Source organism: Pongo pygmaeus, chromosome 20 (genome assembly GCF_028885625.2).
Source record: "Pongo pygmaeus isolate AG05252 chromosome 20, NHGRI_mPonPyg2-v2.0_pri, whole genome shotgun sequence".
In the NCBI taxonomy this organism is placed as follows: Eukaryota; Metazoa; Chordata; class Mammalia; order Primates; family Hominidae; genus Pongo; species Pongo pygmaeus.
Genome location: NC_072393.2, coordinates 56,097,849 through 56,114,686, shown reverse-complemented (window position 1 = coordinate 56,114,686; position 16,838 = coordinate 56,097,849). Strand labels below are relative to the sequence as shown.

The 16,838-nt window shown below is 51.2% G+C and overlaps 1 protein-coding gene and 1 non-coding gene across 3 annotated transcripts; both read left to right on the top strand.

The window, feature by feature from the left end:
• The first annotated feature begins 1,353 nt into the window (after positions 1-1,353).
• Positions 1,354-16,125, top strand: SIGLEC11 (sialic acid binding Ig like lectin 11). 2 transcript variants are annotated; one of them, XM_054464848.2, is made up of 11 exons: positions 1,354-1,518; positions 1,589-1,972; positions 2,105-2,389; positions 2,706-2,753; positions 2,904-3,167; positions 3,448-3,495; positions 3,625-3,882; positions 3,955-4,242; positions 11,899-11,995; positions 12,328-12,409; positions 14,062-16,125. In XM_054464848.2, exons 1-11 carry the CDS (start codon positions 1,371-1,373, stop codon positions 14,326-14,328), a joined length of 2,169 nt encoding a protein of 722 aa, XP_054320823.2. In that variant the 5' UTR covers positions 1,354-1,370; the 3' UTR covers positions 14,329-16,125. The 2 variants fall into 2 exon arrangements, with proteins under 2 accessions (XP_054320823.2, XP_054320824.2); XM_054464849.2 differs by lacking the exon at positions 3,625-3,882 and having other exon boundaries at positions 1,418-1,518.
• Positions 14,771-14,982, top strand: LOC129021255 (small nucleolar RNA U3). The gene has a single exon (XR_008495988.2). It is a non-coding gene; the product is annotated as a small nucleolar RNA U3 (small nucleolar RNA).
• Positions 16,126-16,838: the final 713 nt, after the last annotated feature.

Below are 16,838 nucleotides of genomic sequence, written 5' to 3'. Positions count from 1 at the left end.
CAAAAAATTAGCTGGGCATGATGGTGGGCACTGGTAATCCCAGCTACTCAGGGGGCTGAGGCAGGAGAATCGCTTGAACCCAAGAGGTGGAGGTTTTAGTGAGCCAAGATCGTGCCATTGTGCTCCAGCCTGGGCAACAAGAGCGAAACTTCATCTAAAAAAAAAAATCAACAAGCCAGACACAGTGGCTCACGCCTACAATGCCAGCACTTTGGGAGGCTGAGGCAGGCAGATCACCTGAGGTCAGGAGTTCGAGACTAGGCTGCTCAACATGATGAAACCCCATCTCTACTAAAAATACAAAAAATTAGCCAGGCATGGTGGTGGGTGCCTGTAGTCCCAGCTACTCGGGAGACTGAGGCATCAGAATCACTTGACCCTGGGAGGCGGAGGTTGCAGTGAGCCGAGATTGCACCACTGCCCTCCAGCTTGGGCGACAGAGCGAGACTCTGTCTCAAAAATAAAAATAAAATGGCCGGGCACAGTGGCTCATGCCTGTAATCCCAGCACTTTGGGAGGCCGAGGTGGGTGGATCACGAGGTCAGGAGATGGAGACCATCCTGGCTAACACGGTGAAACCCTGTCTCTACTAAAAATACAAGAAAAAAATTAACCGGGCATGGGGGCGGGCGCCTGTAGTCCCAGCTACTCAGGAGGCTGAGGCAGGAGAATGGTGTGAACCCGGGAGGCCGAGCTTGCAGTGAGCTGAGATCCCACCACTGCACTGTAGCCTGGGGGAAACAGCGGGACTCCATCTCAAAAAAATAATAAAATTAAAATAAATAAATACAAATCAACAAAGGAGAAAGATTCATAGGACAGGATCCAGAAGAGACCATGTGTGGGATTCCAGTTGTCCTTTCCCAGTGAAGTCATACAGAAAGCGCTTAATGCTTGAAGCAAGGATGAGTGACAACATACACCAAGTATTGCCAACCAGGCAAGCTCACCTGAGCCTCGGCATTCAGAGTTTTTATTGGGGGTTGGTCACGTAGATGCGGCTGATTGCCTGTGTGGCTGACCTAGTTTTTACCCTCTGTGGAGGTACAGCAATAATACATGGTGCAAAGCCCCCACCATAAATCACTGTGTTCTTATAGACTCTTCCAGTGTCCCATGGGCCCCTGGAGAATAAAGGAATGAATGAATGAATGGGAATCTGCATCCATCACCTCACCTGCAGCCATGACTCACCTGTGTCCCCTGACAGTCCCCTCCTAGCACTGCCCACCTCCGAGGCTGGCCAGGGTGGCTCCTTCCTGGTTTGGGGCTGGTCCTCACGCCCTCTGCCCTGCTGCTTCCCCTGTGAAAGGAGAAGTTGGGAGGGGAGCTTTCAGGACATTGCGGTTCCCAAGGCTCCTCCTCTGCGGATGGTCACTGCCCCTCCGCCAGGCTTCCTGCTGGAGGAGTTTCCTTCCCAGCCAGGCCGGCCCAGAAGCCAGATGGTCCCAGGACAGGCCCAGCTCCAGAGCCCAGAGATGCTGCTGCTGCCCCTGCTGCTGCCTGTGCTGGGGGCGGGTGAGTGGGTCGGTGGCTGGGGGTCCCAGGCAGGGGCTGGGGCTGCCGCTGAGCCTCTGCATCTCCCCAGGGTCCCTGAACAAGGATCCCAGTTACAGTCTTCAAGTGCAGAGGCAGGTGACGGTGCAGGAAGCCCTGTGTGTCATCGTGCCTTGCAACCTCTCCTACCCCCGGGATGGCCGGGACGAGTCTGCTGCTGCTTATGGCTACTGGTTCAAAGGACGGACCAACCCAAAGACGGGTGCTCCTGTGGCCACAAACAACCAGAGTCGAGAGGTGGAAATGAGCACCCGGGACCGATTCCAGCTCACTGGGGATCCCGGCAAGGGGAGCTGCTCCTTGGTGATCAGAGATGTGCAGAGGGAGGATGAGGCATGGTACTTCTTTCGGGTGGAGAGAGGAAGCCGTGTGAGACATAGTTTCATGTACAATGGGTTCTTTCTAAAAGTAACAGGTATGGAATGGGGTGGGAACCCCTGCCTCTCACACTGGGGAGGGACCCTGGGGACAGGCTATGGGCTGAGCAGAGAGGGCTCTCAGGGACCCCTGCAGCACTAGAACCCTCCCACTCCGGTCTCTGTCCCAGCCCTGACTCAGAAGCCTGATGTCTACATCCCCGAGACCCTGGAGCCCGGGCAGCCGGTGACGGTCATCTGTGTGTTTAACTGGGCTTTCAAGAAATGTCCAACCCCTTCTTTCTCCTGGACGGGGGCTGCCCTCTCCCCCAGAAGAACCAGACCAAGCACCTCCCACTTCTCAGTGCTCAGCTTCACACCCAGCCTCCAGGACCACAACACCGACCTCACCTGCCACGTGGACTTCTCCAGAAAGGGTGTGAGCGCACAGAGGACCGTCCGACTCCGCGTGGCCTGTGAGTGTGGCCTGGGAGGGTGGGGCGTGCAGACAGACCCGGTGGGTGGGGAGGTGGAGGAGCCCAGCGGGGCAGTGAGCGGCTCCCAGCTCAGGAGCATCCAGGGAGAGGAAGCTGTGGGGTCCCAGGATGCCGGCTCAGCCCTGGGAGGGGGATGGGAGTGGCTTCTGATCCTCTGCCCACATGTGTGAGCCCCGGCGCTGGTTGTCACTTGTCCATCCTGGGATGTTCCCACTTTCTTTTCCCTGAGGGAGTTTTTTCCAGGTGTGAGGAACAAATTACCCCTCCCTGACGCCAGCTCACAATCTTGTTGCAGACGCCCCCAAAGACCTTATTATCAGCATTTCACGTGACAACACGTCAGGTACTGAGGGCCTTTGGGCTGGGGCTGGGCCAGTCCTCTTTAGGGATGAAAAGGCTTCAGTGGGGTGAGGGGATGTGGTCCTCTTTGCAGCCCCCCCCCTCCACTCATTCTCTCTCTCCACCCCCACCCTCTCTCTCTCCCTGTCTTCAGCCATGGAACTCCAGGGAAACATCATATATCTGGAACTTCAGAAAGGCCAGTTCCTGCGACTCCTCTGTGCTGCTGACAGCCAGCCCCCTGCCACACTGAGCTGGGTCCTGCAGGACAGAGTCCTCTCCTCGTCCCACCCCTGGGGCCCCAGAACCCTGGGGCTGGAGCTGCCTGGGGTAAAGGCCGGGGATTCAGGGCGCTACACCTGCCGAGCGGAGAACAGGCTTGGCTCCCAGCAGCGAGCCCTGGACCTCTCTGTGCAGTGTGAGTGTGCCCAGCAGGGGCCTGGAGTCCATTGGGATGGCAGAGGGATACAGGGGCTGGGCTCAGGGTCCCAGAGCTGAGGGGACCTAAAGCCCCAGGTCTCAGGGACTGATATTCCTACCTGTGTAGACCCTCATGCAGTTTATGTCTGGGACTCAGTGGGTGATTCTGCACTGCCCTTCTATCCCACCCACTTCCCCCACCTGTCTCCAGGATGCTTCCCTTTACCCAGAGGGAAGCCCCTGGTCCGTCTAGAGCCGGTCCCCTGTCTCCATTTCAGATCCTCCAGAGAACCTGAGAGTGATGGTTTCCCAAGCAAACAGGACAGGTAGGAATGGAGACAGAGGAGCCAGGGCCTCTTGGTGCCAAACTGGGGGCCCAGGTGTCTGGAGGGTCCCCACGCAGGAGGGTCCCTGAGCCCTGAGCTGCACATCGATTCTGCCTCTTCCTTCACTAGTCCTGGAAAACCTCAGGAACGGCACGTCCCTCCCAGTCCTGGAGGGCCAAAGCCTGCGCCTGGTCTGTGTCACCCACAGCAGCCCCCCAGCCAGGCTGAGCTGGACCCGGGGGGGACAGACCGTGGGCCCCTCCCAGCCCTCAGACCCCGGGGTCCTGGAGCTGCCTCGGGTTCAAATGGAGCATGAAGGAGAGTTCACCTGCCAGGCTCGGCACCCGCTGGGCTCCCAGCATGTCTCTCTCAGCCTCTCCGTGCACTGTGAGTGGGGGAAAGGGGACACCTGGGTCCCAGGAAGGGGCCCCTGCTGAGTCCTGTCCTCCCTCCCCACAGACCCTCCACAGCTGCTGGGCCCCTCCTGCTCCTGGGAGGCTGAGGGTCTGCACTGCAGCTGCTCCTCCCAAGCCAGCCCGGCCCCCTTTCTGCGCTGGTGGCTTGGGGAGGAGCTGCTGGAGGGGAACAGCAGTCAGGGCTCCTTCGAGGTCACCCCCAGCTCAGCCGGGCCCTGGACCAACAGCTCCCTGAGCCTCCATGGAGGGCTCAGCTCCGGCTTCAGGCTCAGCTGTGAGGCCTGGAACGTCCACGGGGCCCAGAGTGGCTCTGTCTTCCAGCTGCTACCAGGTGAGGGGACTGTGGGGGGCTGAGGTTCAGGGAGAAAGGAGACAGGATCCTAGAAAGATGAAGGTTCAAGGTTATGGGGAGAGGGTGTGGGCGTGGTGGGAAGGGATGGGGACAAAGTCCCTGCTCTGTGGCTGGTGGTTGTTGCCGGAAACTGAGGAACGGAGAGAGCAATATGGAGAACAGGAGGATTGTTTATTTAAGGTAAGTACCAGCTTAGTGGATTTACATTTCAAAAGCTGAGCATTAAATAAAGACAAAGAAGGATTTTTTTTTTGTTTTTTGTTTTGTTTTTTTTTTTGAGATGGGAGTCTCGCTCTGTCACCCAGGCTGGAGTGCAGTGGCTCGATCTCAGCTCACTGCAACCTCTGCCTCCTGGATTCAAGCAATTCTCCTGCCTCAGCCTCCCGAGTAGCTGGGATTACAGGCATGCGCCACCACGCCCGGCAATTTTTTTGTATTTTTAGTAGAGACGGGGTTTCACCATATTGGCCAGGCTGGTCTCGAACTCCTGACCTTGTGATCCACCCACCTGGACCTCCCAAAGTGCTGGGATTACAGGCGTGAGCCACCGCGCCCAGCTAAAGCAGTGTCTTTATAAGCAGACTTACAAAAGTAAAACAATAGCAGTTAATTATATAGTGCATAACTTGTGGCCTTGTAGCTGTATCAAAAGAAAAACAAGAACTGGTTAAATACTGACATTTGTAAAACATAATTATGCTTAGGAAGCCAGGGAAAGGAGTAACAGTAAAAAAATTTGTCTTTTTTTTTTTTTCTTTAACCTTGCTCTGGAAGGGGTGTGTCTGGAGCCCATTCCTTTGGCCTTGGCTTTTTAAACAGTGTTATTTTATACCTGTCCTTGAAGTGAGCTTGCTAGGCATAGAAAGACTTGTTTTTTTTTGTTTGTTTGTTTGTTTTTTTTAACCCTTGCCTTGCCTGTTACTTTTTTGGGAGTGAATGAATGCATATTTATTTTTAAATTTCTGCCTCAGTTTCCCTCTTTTGATGTTTTTTATAAAAGAAGTTTAATAGAAGGCATTACTATTACTTAATTCTGCATGAAGAGACACTTTTTTTCTTTAGACAAAGGTTGATATTTATGCAGAGCCATTAGCTGAGTGGCAGTTTGCCTAGCTACTATTGCCTTTATAATCGATTGAATGCTTCTAACAAGGAGAGGTAAGAGACAAGGGGGTATTCGGCAACTTCCTAGTATGGCCAGAACCACTTTTATTAAAGTCTTGAACCCTCTGCAAAATGAAAATCAGTCCTTAAAGAGAGAATCTGGAGACCACCCTTTCCAAGTTTGAACTGGAACATGGGCTAATTTTTGTATTTTTGCAGTTATTTTTATAATTGCCTTTTCATTGTCAGCGATTTTTAGGCAGCTGTTAGTTAGACTGAACTTTTTACATTTTTTTTTTTCTGGGCTAGGAGTAGTCCAAAGCTAACCTGTTCTGATAGATAACATTCTTCATTTTTGTGGGTTGCTGGGCCAGTAAATCTAATGCATTTACTGTTTTATTAGTGATGATTTCAAGTACTGCCGGCAACCTTATGATGCGGTTGAGCATGTCAATAGGAGTGTGGTATCCCCATGACCCATTTTGTGCCCAGGTAGCTGGCCTATACTATTGAATTATTTTTTCAGAGCATTAATTTGTGTCTTTTCAATTTTTTAATTTTTATTTTTGTGTGTGTGTTTGCATTTTTTCTAACTTTATTATAGATGGGATACCTTAAAGTTTCTCCCTGTTGCGGTGGGAATAGGAAGGAAGATGGTCTAATTGTTTCAAGCACACAGGCCCCTGTCCATTTAGCTGGCAACTGTCGATATGCCATGGCCCACAGATCCAACAAAGACCAGGAGGTGCTTGCCAAGTATTTGGAGCTTTCAGCTGATAGTAGGTGTGATTTAGAGAAGAGATACGGGAGAACGGATTTGGATGAGGTCATTTGGACTCATCTTTGCCCTGCCACAAAGTGTTTCTTAGTGTTTTATCGTAATATTGCTGTCCTAAACAGTTTAGTTCTGTTACTGCGTTTGTAAAAACTTTTCCCCAGCGAGCAACACAGTATTTCCTGATAATAGAAGTTTTTAAGAGCCAGACGCTTGAACTTGTGGGCGTCGGTTCAGAAGAGTCAATTAAATTATTTTGTGGCATTAACTTTTTTGCTTTCCAAGGCCATTGCATTGGTCTTCCGTGTTAGTCCCTCCACAAACATAGTGTGAGGAAATGCCTAGGCTGCCGACAATGTTTTTAGGCAGCCGAGCAAACGGGTTTTCTGCTAAAGGAGTGGGCTCTGGTAACAGGATTACAGGCGTGAGCCACTGCACCTGGCCATAAGTACAAGTTCTTTTTTTTTTTTTGAGATGGAGTCTCACTCTGTCGCCCAGGCTGAAGTGCAGTGGCGCAATCTCGGCTCACTGCAAGCGCCACCACGCCCAGCTAATTTTTTTGTATTTTTACTAGAGACAGGGTTTCACAGTGTTCGCCAGGTTGGTCTCGATCTCCTGACCTCGTGATCCGCCTGCCTCGGCCTCCCAAAGTGCTGGGATTACAGGCGTGAGCCACCGCGCCTGGCCAACCCCTGCAACTTTAACAGCAGTGGGAGTGGACAAGATTACAGTATGCGGCCCATCCCCCATGGGTCCTAGAGAAGTAGGGTTTTACTTTTTAACTTAAACAGAGTTTCTAGGTTTAAAGGCGTGTCAGGCTTATAGGCATTCTTTCATGTACCTAACTACGAACACTTTGCATGGCTATTTTTAAAGCCTGCACTTGCTTTTTTAAGGTTAATTCGTTTAGTTCCTGGAGATCACCTTTTTTTTTTTTTTTTGAGACAGAGTTTCGCTCTTGCACCCAGGCTGGAGTGCAGTGGCAACCTCCTGCTCCCTGGTTCAAGCAATTCTTCTGCCTCAGCCTCCCGAGTAGCTGGGATTACAGGTGTGCGCCACCACAACCAGCTAATTTTGTATTTTTAGTAGAGATGGGGTTTCTCCATGTTGGTCAGGTTGGTCTTGAACTCCCCACCTCAGGTGATCCGCCCGCCTCGGCCTCCCAAAGTGCTGGGATTACAGGCATGAGCATTTTGGTAAAGTTTATAAGCAAGGTTTTTTTTTTGAGACAGAGTTTCGCTCTTGTTGCCCAGGCTGGAGTGCAATGGCATGATCTCAGCTCACCACAACCTCCACCTCCCAGGTTCAAGCGATTCTCCTGCCTCAGCCTCCCAAGTAGCAGGGATTACAGGCATGTGCCACCACTCCCAGCTAATTTTGTATTTTTAGTAGAGACGGGTTTCTCCATGTTGGTCAGACTGGTCTCGAACTCCTGACCTCAGGTGATCTGCCCACTTCAGCCTCCCAAAGTGCTGGGATTACAGGTGTGAGCCACCACACCTGGCTTATAAGCAAGTTTTCATAAGGCATGGCTTCTTTTCCTGTTCAGTTTTCCAGAGGAGGGTTGTTTATTTGTTTGTGATAGAATCTCGCTCACCCAGGCTGGAGTGCAGTGGCGTGATCTCAGCTCACTGCAACCTCTGCCTCCCGGATTCAAGCGATTCTCCTGCCTCAGCCTCCTCAATAGCTGGGACTACAGGCGCCCGCCATCACACCCGGCTAATTTTTTGTATTTTTAGTAGAGACAGGGTTTCACCATGTTTCGATCTCCTGACCTCGTGATCTGCCCACCTCAGCCTCCCAAAGTGCTGGGATTACAGGCGAGGAGGGGTTTTTTTTCCCCCGCTTTGTAACTTTATATAATGGCTTAGCCATCAGTGAGAAATGTGGAATCCAGATACAGCAGAATTTTGCTGCCTTCCACTTTTAATGTGACTATGGGCTCCTAGAGGCCTAACGAGAAGGAGCCCAGTCTGTCCTAGTCCTCACATCCTTCAGCTCCTGCCAGCCCGATCAGATCAGTATTTGGTTCCTTTAAGGTGCAGGAGCCCTTGGCCCATGGCTTCTTTGTCTCCCAGCCTTGGCCATTTCCCTTATTACTTTCTGGACATTTTTTCTTCCAGTGTCCTTTCTTTTTGCATTTTGCACATTGATCCCTCTATAGCCTTGGTCGGCTCTTAAATCCCTGCCTAACTTGACCTTTTCCACGTCCACGTCTCTGTCCACATCCTTTCACATTGCTAATTTTTCGTTCTTTGTTTCTGTTTTTTTTTCTGAGACGGAGTCTCGCTCTGTTGCCCAGGCTGAAGTGCAGCGGCGCGATCTCTGCTCACTGCAAGCTCCGCCTCCCGGGTTCACGCCATTCTCCTGCCTCAGCCTCCCGAGTAGCTGGGACTACAGGCGCCCACCACCATGCCCGGCTAATTTTTTGTATTTTTAGTAGAGACGGGGTTTCACCGTGTTAGCCAGGATGGTCTCAATCTCCTGACCCTGTGATCTGCCCACCTCGGCCTCCCAAAGTGCTGGGATTACAGGTGTGAGCCTCCATGCCCGGTCTGCTAATTTTTCTTTTTATGAGGGCTGCTGCCAACAGATTGGCCTTTTTTTTGAAGCCTGTGTTCTGCTTCCTTTTTCCTTCCTGAGTTCTCCTGCTCCTACAGCTGGCCAGTGGGACTGGGCTAGGGCGTGGGCCCCGCCCCCGTGCACGCACACACTGCCATCTGTCTTTACTGTTTCTTTCTGATTTTTTCTTTTTTCCTTTTTCACACTTTTTTGGGCTAGGTAGGATCTGCACAGCCGTAGTCCACCCCTGGGCCGTTATCGGCCCAGAGGCTTGGTAGATGCCTGCCGCAAGTTGTAAGAATTATGCCTTTCTATTTTTTTTTGCTTTTTTTCTGGGGCCAGTCCCCGTCCCCCTCTTTTTCCAGATAGAGCTGGGCTGAGGTGAGGGACTAAACCCTTGGTGTGCCTAGCTGCTTGGTGCCTCGCTTGTTGCTTTCGCTCTTTCTCGTTTTGTTCCCTGGTCATGGTTAACGTACATCTTGGTGGTCACTTTTATAAGCTGGGTGGCATTCATGCCTGCAGCTGCCGCTTGATGTCACCCTGGGCTTGCCCTACAAATGCTGTGTTTACCATGCGCTGATTTTCAGCAGCCTCAGGGTCAAATGGGATGTAAGGCCGGAATGCTTCACAAAGTTTTTAATAAAACTGACTTGGGCTCTCGTCAGCTCTCTGAAGCACTTTTGAAATTTTTCTTATATTAATTGGTTTCTTTCCACCAGCTTTTATCCCTTGCAGAAGTGTCTCTTGGTACCTTTGCAAATGCTGAAGCTGAGTTGCATCCTCTGGGTCCCAGTTGGGATCTTGGTCTGAGAACTGACCTTGAGTGTATGCCTGAGCATTCACTGCGTCTGCTGGTGCATGGGGTTTTAGCCAGTGGAGAGCTGCCTATGTTACTCTCCTGTGCTTTTTAGTGTTAAATAGCGTTAGGAAAAACTGCCTGCAATCTGGCCAGGTTGGATTGTGTGTCAGGAAGATGGATTGCATCGGATCTATAAGAGCTTGGGGCTTCTCCGTGTAGGAGGGAGTATGGTGTTTCCAGTTTAGTAGATCAGTAGCTCAGTAGTCGAAAAGGGCTCATAGATGAAGGTCCATTGCCCCCCCGAACCTGGCCTTGGTTATTATAATAAGTGGGTCGTCACATCTCCCTGACAGGCATTTGCATAGCTCGAGCACGGCCAGATCTGAGACAGCCTGCTTGACTATTTTGACTTCCTTCCCTGGCCTTTTGAGGCTCCAATCCTTCCCTTCGGGGTCAGACTCAGGGTGTGCTGGCTCCTGAATTTGGTTCCTGGAGGGCTGTTGGCCTCAGTACAGGGGGGTAGGCTGGGACATATGGAGGAGGAATTTCTGTTTCCTCTGGCAGCTGTTGCAAAACTGGCTTCTGTTGCTCTTTCTGGGGTTTTTCTTTTAACTTTGTGTCAGTCGGTGAAGCTGCTCTTACTTTTATTTTTGGCTCAGGCTACAAGTGTTTTGCAATAAGCTGCTAAACAGGGCTGGATCCAGGTTGGTCTTGTCTGTGCTGTATTTAACCATGAATCAACATAAGGAAATTGATCGGGATACTCAGGCTGTCCTCAGACCCCTATCACCATCTTTAATACATGGCCAATTGTTTCCTAGTCTACAGTTTCTTCGGTCAGCCATCCAACATCAAAAGAAAGTCATTCTAATTCAAAGAGAGTCCTCAACCTCTGGGGGGTTAGCTTAAATTTATAATCCCCTGCAAAACCTTTCTTAAAGTTTTGTAACATGCACTTCAGTGGAGTAAGTTTTGATGGACTTTCCTTCTATTCCTTCCTTTACGGCACAGCACACTCACTCTTCCTCTCGTTTCGGCCGACTATACCGTCTCGTATTACTGGAGTTTTCAGACACTAGTTAGCTTTGGAGAGTTCCTTATTCCTGCTACAACTCTGAGCTGCAGGGCAGCTCCTATTAGCCATATGCAGATCACCACCAGTCTTAGGCAGCCCCACACTTTGCTTGGAGCACACAGTCCACACTAAGAGATTTGTGACTTCCCACTTTGCGGCTGATGAGCCTAATTAGGCCTCTTCATTTACACACTTTTACACACTTCTCCACTCCCAGTTCCTATGTTCCTAATTAGGGTGGTAAGCCACTCTCGCCACCTCCAGTTTCCTTTTCCTAATTGACTTAGCGAGCCATTCTGGCGTCCTGTGTTGGTTGGGGTGTGAGTTTCATCCAAATTGACGAGCCACTCTTGCTGCCGCCAACCCCTCTGGGTCAGACTATTAGGCACACCGCAAGAAGTGATCAGGCTCCCCTTCCATCCCTATGGGATGGGTCCTGCCTTGGGCCCCCAAAGCTTACTGCGTGTTCCTGAAGTGCAGTTTCTGAAATCATTCTGTAGCTCCTTTCAGGTTTTGTTGCACTGCTGGGTACAGCTGATTTCTCCTCCAGGCTGAAGTTCTCCCAGTGGCACCTGGGGTCACAGGTCTCCTGAGGCCCGAGGCTCCAGCCCCCAGAGGCAAAGGAGGCAGTAAATCTCCCGTCTCTGGTCCCTTCGTGGTCGCCAAAAATGCTGCGGGAAACTGAGGACCAGTGAGACCAATACGGAGAACAGGAGGATTTTTTATTTTAGGTGCACACCAGCTCAGTGGACTCACATCTAAAAAGCTGAGCATTAAACAAAGACAGAGCGGGGTTTTTATGAGCAGACTTACAAAAGTAAAACAGAGGCAGTTAATTTTATGATAGGTCACATAATTTATAGTATAGCATAACTTGTGGCCTTGCATAGCTGGTGGCCTTGTAGCTGTATCAAAAGGAAAAAAAAGAACTGGCTAAATACAGATATTTGTAAAACATAGTTATGCTTAAGAAGCCAGGGAAACGAGTAACAGTAAAGGAATTTGTTTTTCTTTCTTTTTTTCCTTCAACCTTGTTCTGGAAGGGGGTGTGTCTGGAGCCTATTCCTTTGGCCTTGGCTTTTTAAACAGTATTATCTTATAACTGTCCTTGAAGTGAGCTTGCTAAGCAGAGGAAAACTTGTTTGTTTTTTTAACCCTTTCCTTGCCTGTTACTTTTCTCAGAGCGAATGAATGCATATTTATTTTTAAATTTCTGCCTCAGTTGGGGATGAAGAATCCGGAGCTCTAGGTCTGTGGGAGGAAGGGGCAGGAGGGTCTCGGGGCCGGGAGGGCACCACCCCAAACCCTGCTCCCATGCAGGGAAGCTGGAGCATGGGGGAGGACTTGGCCTGGGGGCTGCCCTGGGAGCTGGCGTCGCTGCCCTGCTCGCTTTCTGTTCCTGCCTCTTAGTCTTCAGGTAAGCGTCATCCCTGGGAGGGTAGGCAATGCAGGGTGTGGGAAGGGTGAGGGTTCTAGAATCCCAGACAGTCCCAGCTGCAGGAACCTAGATGGGGCAGTGGGTGTGAGAACTGGGCCTTGGGCAAGAGGATCAGAGCAGGGGTCTGCTCCAGAGCCCTGATCCGGGCCATCTATGAGGGTCCCCAGTTCTCACTGTGGAAGTCACCCCGTGGATATGTCCCCACCCCACTGGCCTCCACAGCCTTCCAGCCTCTGCTAAGCCATGTGGGTAGCAGTTTCCCCAGGCTCTGGACCAGCCTGGAGGCTGAAGGGCACTGCCTCCTCCCTCAGGGTGAAGACCTGCAGGAAGGAAGCTCGCAAGAGGGCAGCAGCTGAGCAGGACGTACCCTCTGCCCTGGGGCCCATCTCCCAGGTGAGAGCCCAGCCTCTGTCTGCTGGGGCCCCAGCTGTTCCCCTTTCCTGGATGGCCATGGGTACTCCTCTTGGTGACTTGCAGAATCATTGTGCCCCAAATAAGGTTTTGCTCCTGGGTCCCCATCAATGCAGTCCCAAGTCCCATGATCTGGGAGGTGCCCTCCCCACTGCTCCCTACGTCCCCTCCCAGAACCAAGGGCCCCCCAGGCCTGTCCATACTCTGCCTGTGCTCAGATCCAGTGGACCCTCCACCTCCCACTCCTCATTTCCCCCTGGACCCCCGACTCCTTTGCCCTCCCTCCTATCTCTCCTCCTCAACACAGGATGCTAGAGAGTCCTTTCCCCAGATAACTATTGTCTACTACAAAGCTAAGGGTCCCCATCCTCACTTCTGACACCAACCACAGTTGTGGGGTCCCCACGACCACTCTGAGGTTGGATAACCCCCTAGGACTCACAGGACTCACTGAGAGCTGTGATCCTCGTGGTGATGGTTTATAGCGAACGATACAGATGAAAATCATGGACAGGAAGAGGTGCTCAGGGCAGGTCCAGGAGATACCAAACCCACAGCTTCCGGCGGCCTTTCCCAGGGGAGTCATGGGGACAGCACCTAATTCTCCCAGCAAGGAAGTGTGACAGACGCACGGAGCATCAGGGCACCGCTCACCTGGGAAGCTCCACCAAACCTGGGTCCAGGGTTCACTGGGGGTGGGTCACACAGGCATGGGGGACCTGCCACTGACCTCAGTTCCTCAGTCCCTGCAGAGCCAAATTGATGCTATGTAGGTCCCGCCGTAAGTCCCAGTGCTGGCATAAACTATGTGGCCTGGCTTGTGGTCCCAGGTCAACAGGGATGCTCCTACCAGCAGGATATTCCAAGGCCCTACATTAGAGGTTCCTTCCCAGCGCCTGGGCGCAAACGGTTGAACCTTTCTCTGGGCAAGGTGAATCCTTTACTTCCAGTAACCTTTCTTTCCTGGGCTCCTAGCTCAGTTTCACAATTGTGTCCAAGTAGATCTTCCAAGGTCCTTGAGGTCAGTCCAGGTCCGAGCAAATCCCTGTCTTTCACATACCTGCTCCTTCCTAGGCATCCACTCATAATTTGCAATTAGATAGTAACTTGATTGACTATAGCTTTAATGTCTGCTTCTTCTTCCATACTGCAAGCTGCCTGAGATCAGGGATGGTGTCTCCCTAGTTCCCCCGGGAATATCCAGGGGCTGGCACAGAGGAGCTGTTCCATAAGGCAGCGGGCACTGGAGTCAGAGAAACCTGGACGTGAATCCTGGCCTGACCGCTGCTTAGATGTGTGGGTTTGGGGTATTTACTCAGCCTTCATTTCTCCATCTGATCATGGGGACGATAGTGTCTTCCCAGTGGATTGTGGTGAGGATTTTATGAGTCTGGATTGTGGTGAGGATTTTATGAGTCTGGCAGTGAATTACCAAGAGCCAGATGTTATTGTTCTCAAATATTTGCTGAATGAGTGAATGAATGAATGAGTGAATGAATGAGGGCCCAGCCGCCCTTTGTGGAATGAGTAGGTGAAACAGGAAATGCTCAGCTTCCAGATCCTCTTGTACATCCTCCTTGCTCTCGCTTAGCCCCCATGACCCTAATTTGACCCCCTTTCTCCCCGGCATTCAGGGTCACCAGCATGAATGCTCGGCAGGCAGCTCCCAAGACCACCCGCCCCCAGGTGCAGCCACCCCCACCCTGGGAGAGGGGGAAGAGCAGGAGCTCCACTACGCCTCCCTCAGCTTCCAGGGCCTGAGGCTCCGGGATCCTGCGGACCAGGAGGCCCCCAGCACCACCGAGTACTCAGAGATCAAGATCCATAAGGGACAGCCCCTGAGGGGCCCAGGCTTTGGGCTTCAGTTGGAGAGGAAGACGTCAGGGATGGTTCCAAAGTGAAGAGTTCTCCATAGAAACAGGACACCAGCAAGTGTGTGGGAGTCTCACTGGTGTGATGGCCAGAACTGGACTCAGATTTCAGCCCCATCCCCAATGAAGAGCTTGAGTTTGAAGATTACACTTTTTTTGAGACAGTGTCTGACTCTGTCCCCCAGGCCAGAGTCCAGTGGTGCAATCTCAGCTCACTGTAGCCTCAACCTGCCAGGTTGAAGTGATCCTCCCATTTCAGCCTCCCGAGTAGCTGGGACTACAATTGTGAGCCACCATGCCAGGCTCATTGTTACATTTTTAGTAGAGACAGGGTTTTGCCTTGTTTCCCAGGCTGGTCTCGGACCCCTGGGCTCAAGCAATCTGCCCGCCTCTGCCTCCCAAAGTGCTGGGATTACAGACGTGAGCCACCACAGCTGGCTGAAGATTATACTTTCAATTCAGAGCGAGTTTGAAGATGACACTTTGAGGCATCGTGTCTATGGTTCATTACTACAGAAGCTTCTCTGGATGTGTAAAGCACAGGAAACCAGGCAGAGGAGGCACAGGGTGCTCTCCAGAACGAGAAACCAGCTCCTGGAGTTGTTTGCCGCAACCGCCATTCCCCGTTGATGACCATGCTCTTCCTTCAGAAGAGGGAGAGTGAGAGAACCAAGTCCGAGTGGTTCCCATTTTAACATTAAAAAAAAAAAAAAAAGGCTGGGCATGGTGACTCATGCCTGTAATCTCAACACTTTGGGAGGCTGAGGTGGGTGGATCACAAGTCAGGAGTTCAAGACCAGCCTGGGCAAGATGGTGAAACCCCGTCTCTACTAAAAATACAAAAATTAGCTGGGCATGGTGGTGGGTGCCTGTAATCCCAGCTACTCAGGAGACTAGGCAGAGAATTGGTTGAACCCGGGAGGCGGAGGTTGCAGTGAGCCGAGATCGTCCCACTGCACTCCAGCCTGGGCAACAGAGTGAGACTCTGTCTCTAAATAAATAAATGAATAAATAAAGCCTGAGTTTGAGCAAGTCATCTTACTCCTCAGTAAAATGGACACAATAAGCCTAAATCACAGGGCTGTAGTGGGACAGAAAGGAAGTCATTAAAATAAAGCATCCAGGCTGGGCGCAGTGGCTCACACCTGTAATCCCAGCACTTTGGGAGGCCAAGGCAGGCAGATCACATGAGGTCAGGAGTTCAAGACCAGCCTGGCCAACATGGTGAAACCCCATCTCTACCAAAAATACAAAAATTAGCCAGATGTGGTGGTGCACACCTGTAGACCCAGCTACTCGGGAGGCTGAGGCACGAGAATCACTTGAACTCAGGAGGCAGAGGTTGCAACGAGCTGAGATTGCACCACTGCACCCCAGCCTGGGCAACAGAGTGAGGCTCTGTCTCAAAAATAAATAAATAAGGCCAGGCACAGTAGCTCACACCTGTAATCCCAGCACTTTGGGAGGCCAAGGCAGGTGGATCACGAGATCAGGAGATTGAGGCCATCTTGGCCAACATGGTGAAACCCCATCTCTACTAAAAATACAAGAAAATTAGCTGGGTATGATGGTGGGCACCTGTAATCTGAGCTACTCAGGAGGCTGAGGCAGGAGAATCGCTTGAACCCAAGAGGCAGAGGTTGCAGTGAGCCGAGACTGCACCACTGCACTCCAGCCTGGGCAACAGAGTGAGGCTCTATCTCAAAAATAAATAAATAAAGTATCCAACAGAGGCGTGTGTGCAGTGAGTCCCTCACCTGAGTCACACCTTTTCTTAGGGGAGCCCACTAGGTATAAAGTTCTGACCATCCTGGCCCTGATGGTGGCCTCTGCAGGGCAGTTCCAGCCTCAGAAGTCTCTGAAGGCTCAGCTGACGCTGGGGTTGGTCTGTGTCTCAGCTCGTTTCTCCCTCTGCCCCACTTGCTTCCTTCTCCACTCTATAGGGGTTTTTTTTTTTCCAGATTTTTGAGGCATAACTGAAAGATAAAAATTGAGTATATTTACCATGAACATGATGTTTTTATGTTTGTATACATTCTGAAATGAGTACTACAAATCTGCCAATTAACCTGTTCCATCACCTCCATAGGTCTCTCTCCTTTTTGTCTTTTTTTTTTTTTTTGAGAACAAGTCTCGCTCTGTCACCCAGGCTGGAGTGCAATGGTGCAATCTCAGCTCACTGCAACCTCCACCTCCCGGGTTTCAAGTGATTCTCCTGCCTCAGCCTCTTGAGTAGCTGGGATTACAGTCGCGTGCCAGCATGCCTGGCTAATTTTTGTATTTTTATTAGAGTCAGGATTTCACCATGTTGGCCAGGCTAATCTCGAACTCCTGACCTCAAGTGATCTGCCCTTTTCGGCCTCTCAAAGTGCTGGGATTACAGGCATGAGCCACCGTGCCCAGCCACCTCCACAGTTCTCTTTGTGTGTGTGTGGCAGAAACACTTAAGATGTACTCTGTTAACAAATTTCAAGTATGTGATACAGTATTGTTAACTATACACCATACTGTACAGCAGACTCCCAGAACTGATTGTTGGT